Source organism: Pseudomyrmex gracilis, unplaced genomic scaffold, assembly GCF_002006095.1.
Source record: "Pseudomyrmex gracilis isolate BER0280 unplaced genomic scaffold, ASM200609v1 scaffold_1205, whole genome shotgun sequence".
Taxonomy (NCBI): domain Eukaryota; kingdom Metazoa; phylum Arthropoda; class Insecta; order Hymenoptera; family Formicidae; genus Pseudomyrmex; species Pseudomyrmex gracilis.
The window spans coordinates 4,009-7,284 of record NW_018021789.1 but is presented as its reverse complement, the minus strand read 5'-3'; the positions used below and the strand labels follow the sequence as shown (position 1 = coordinate 7,284).

Below are 3,276 nucleotides of genomic sequence, written 5' to 3'. Positions count from 1 at the left end.
CCACCGTGCCGGCCCCTGAGTGTCCGATCACTCTGGGGCGGTAAGTCCTTCTTCGTCTTGCTGTCCATCATTATGTTTCTACTCATTTGGTTTTACATCGGTGTTTTCCTTTACCTAGATCGGTTGGTAAACAAAACCTAACGAGCTTGATCTGCCCGAGGGTTGGAGCGCTTTTAAGGCGGCACTCATTCGCCTTTGACGTGGATACTTCATCAGGTTTAATGGAGCACTTTATAGGCCGCTCCCTTCCCACAGGAACAACCACCCCACCCTCAGTATCCACCGCTGTTTGTCAGCGACTGCTTATTCCCCCCGAAAGGGTTCTTTGCAGCTAACCTCAGTACTTGAGGCCGTTCCCCTATCCGCAACCTGGACGCGCTTGGTGGCAGTCAGCTCTGCCCTTGAAGGCCGGGGCTGTCCCCCCGACCCCCAAACCGAGAACCATGTTTAACCATAATCGAACCATGAACAAACCATGTTTAACCATAAACGAACCACGTTCAACCATAAACGAACCATGTTTAACCGCAAACAAACTATGTTTAACTAGAAACGATCCACGAGCAACTATAAAACCACGTTAAACCGCGATTAATACCGTTAATCACTTACCGTTAGTCACTCCTCGGCCAGGAGTCGAACCTGGAATCTCCGGCTTTCCGTGCCATTTTTTTTTTTTGTACGTGGTGGAAATCCGTTACGGATACCCTGACTCCTTGGGGAGAGGGGCAGGGTTATGTGGGATTCCCCCCTCCTTCCCGCAAGAGGGAGGGGTATACCCAGTAAAACCACCACGGTGTGCCTACCGTGCTCATGACAAGGAGGGACCCGGAACCCCTTGTTCAGGACTCTGCCGGGACCCTCCCTTGGGCTGCCTTTCGGCTCTTCTCTTCGGAGGGAACACTCACGTCTCCCTCCTTCGCTTTCCTAACTTTGGCGACACAACGGAACACACGCCGTCATGTCGCCCCATCCTGGGACCGCGTGCAGGACGACCCTGTCGCCCGCTCGCGCGCGCCCTCGGGGTCTCCGTAGTGGGAGAGGCAGTCTCTCCCTCTCTCTCTCGGCGTCCTCCTTCTGCTCCATTACGCGGGAGCAAAAAAAGACTACCGACTGCCATACTTCTCTCTCCCTGGAGACGAGTGCCCGCAAAAGGCCCTCCAGGGAGAGGTTATTCTCTATTACGACGATCAGGTCCTGACGTTCCCGAGCCCATCGCGGACATTCTCCTACGGTGTGCTTCGGCGTATCCCTGGCCGCCCCGCACTTATAACAACGTGTCGTCGGATCGCGTCCTATTCGACACAGGTACTCACCGAAGCAACCATGCCCGGTTAGCACCTGCGTCGTCCGGTAGGTGAGGCGACCTACTCCGTGCTCCAACCACACCTCTAGGTGTGGTCGGAGTATCCCGACGACTTTCTGGGCGGCCGCACGAGGCTCGTCTAGAAACTGCCCCCAACCAAAAAGCAGTTGTCGCCGGGCGTGGCGCTTCGACATGGCGAGGGTCTCCTGCAAGGTGTTGATTGCGAGACCCTCCTGGTGCAGTAGCTCGACCCGGCGAGAATACTTCGCCGAGTACATGCCTGCAAGGAGGGCCAAAGGAGGCATCCCCGCCAGTACGCCCGTCGTCTCCGTGGCCACTGTTCGGAAGCCGCTGATCACCCTGAGGGCCGCTAATCTCTGGGCAGCGCAGAGTTGGCCAAAGCTGCTCCGCGCCCCCGCCCTCATCGCGGCTTCCGCCCACAACGGTGCGCCATATAAGGCCACCGAGTGGACCACGTTCCCGTACAGACGGCGGACCTTCGTCTTCGGGCCACCTAGGTTCGGTTGGATACGCGCTAACGCGTTAGCCACCTTCCGAACTCTGGGGGCCAGGCGAGCGAAATGCTCGCCGAAGCGCCACGTGGGGTCGAGGTATAGACCAAGGTACTTGATCGTCGTACCTATCTCGACTCTCGCCTCACCTACAGAGAGGTCGAGTCCTGCGGGCCGTCCACGACAGGGGCCATGAAACCACATGGCCTCCGTCTTGTGGACGGCCACTTTGAGCCCCAACCTCTCAATGCGGCCGACGACACAATTGGTGCTGCACTCGGCCAATGCCTTGGTCCTGCTCCAATCCTCCCCAGAGGCCACAACTAGCGTGTCATCTGCATAGCAGATGACCGCCAGACCTCTGGGGAGGACGGCCCGGATCACCACATTGTACCCGAGGTTTCACAGGAGGGGACCAAGAACCGACCCCTGCGGAACCCCGCGGTACATTTCTCTCCGGTGTGGCGACCCGTACCGGCCGGTGTACTTTATTTCCCTGTCGCGGAAGTAATCCCCGAGGATCCTACTCAGATAAGGTGAGACTCTGTGATGATTGAGACCCCACCCTATGCTATCCCAGGGAAGGGAGTTAAAGGCGTTGGAGATATCTAGTGATACCGCCAACGCCCTCCCCCCTGCCTGACCGACGCTTCCGTGAGGGACTTAAGGCGGAACACGGCGTCCACCGTGGACCGTCTCTCACGGAATCCGTACTGGCAGTCGGCCAGGTCAGGGCCCATCCGCGACAAGTGCTCGACGAGACGATTGGCAATAATACGCTCTAAAAGCTTGCCTGCCTCGTCGAGCAAACAAATCGGCCGGTACGCGGACGGCGAGTCCGCAGGCCTCCCTCCTTTGCGGAGCAGGATCAGTCTGGCCCTTTTCCATTTCGAGGGAAACCAGTTGGTCCTCAGACACTTCGTAAAAATGTGCCTGAGGCGGTCTCCTAGGGGACCCTGTCCAAAGGCAAAGCCCAGCACCTTGCCGGGCACGCCGTCGGGACCGGGAGCGGTGTTCTTCTGCGTCATCCGTCGAACGGCCCGGCGAAGCTCCTCCTCTGTGACCCCCAAATCGTTGGACCACTCTGCTGAGTGGTCCAACTCAGGCTCCCTGAAGGGCCAGTCCCCTCTTCCATCAGAGAAGAGGGTAGGACACTACTCTTTCCAGGAGCTGGGGGTCTAGACTCTCTGTAATCGGCGGAGTCCACGGGCGCAGCTTACCCATTACCAGTCGGTAAGGGCGCCCTCATGGAACCGCGTCGATCGTCTCAAGGAGCTCATCCCATGCTCTGGACTTTGCCTTTGCTATGGACGCACGTAGGGCTTTGTGCGTTGCACGATAGCCCTCGTACGCCCTCGCTCGTGCCGCCACGTCGCCGGTCTTTCGGCGGCGGGCGCGGGTGTACCGGTTTCTGGACCGGACGCACTCAATCCGTAGATTGGCTATCTCGTCCGTCCG

The 3,276-nt window shown here is 58.5% G+C and overlaps 1 protein-coding gene across 1 annotated transcript; it reads right to left on the bottom strand.

Moving 5' to 3' along the window:
- Window positions 1-546: 546 nt before the first annotated feature.
- On the bottom strand, window positions 547-2,846 carry LOC109861964. Its single transcript, XM_020441823.1, has 3 exons — window positions 2,458-2,846; window positions 1,111-2,179; window positions 547-567 (listed from the first exon to the last, which is right to left on the bottom strand). Exons 1-3 carry the CDS (start codon window positions 2,844-2,846, stop codon window positions 547-549), a joined length of 1,479 nt encoding a protein of 492 aa, XP_020297412.1.
- Between the last annotated feature and the right edge of the window lie 430 nt (window positions 2,847-3,276).

Bases quoted from the DNA above. Each gene is read 5' to 3' on its own strand.
- LOC109861964 (XM_020441823.1), bottom strand. From the start codon at position 2,846: ATGACGCAGAAGAACACCGCTCCCGGTCCCGACGGCGTGCCCGGCAAG. The intron at 2,180-2,457 runs GCAGGGGGGAGG...CGTCCTCCCCAG, and splicing joins CTCACGGAAGCGTCGGTCAG to AGGTCTGGCGGTCATCTGCT. The intron at 568-1,110 runs GTAGTCTTTTTT...GTGGTTTTATAG, and splicing joins AGAGAGAAGTATGGCAGTCG to TTGCTCGTGGATCGTTTCTA.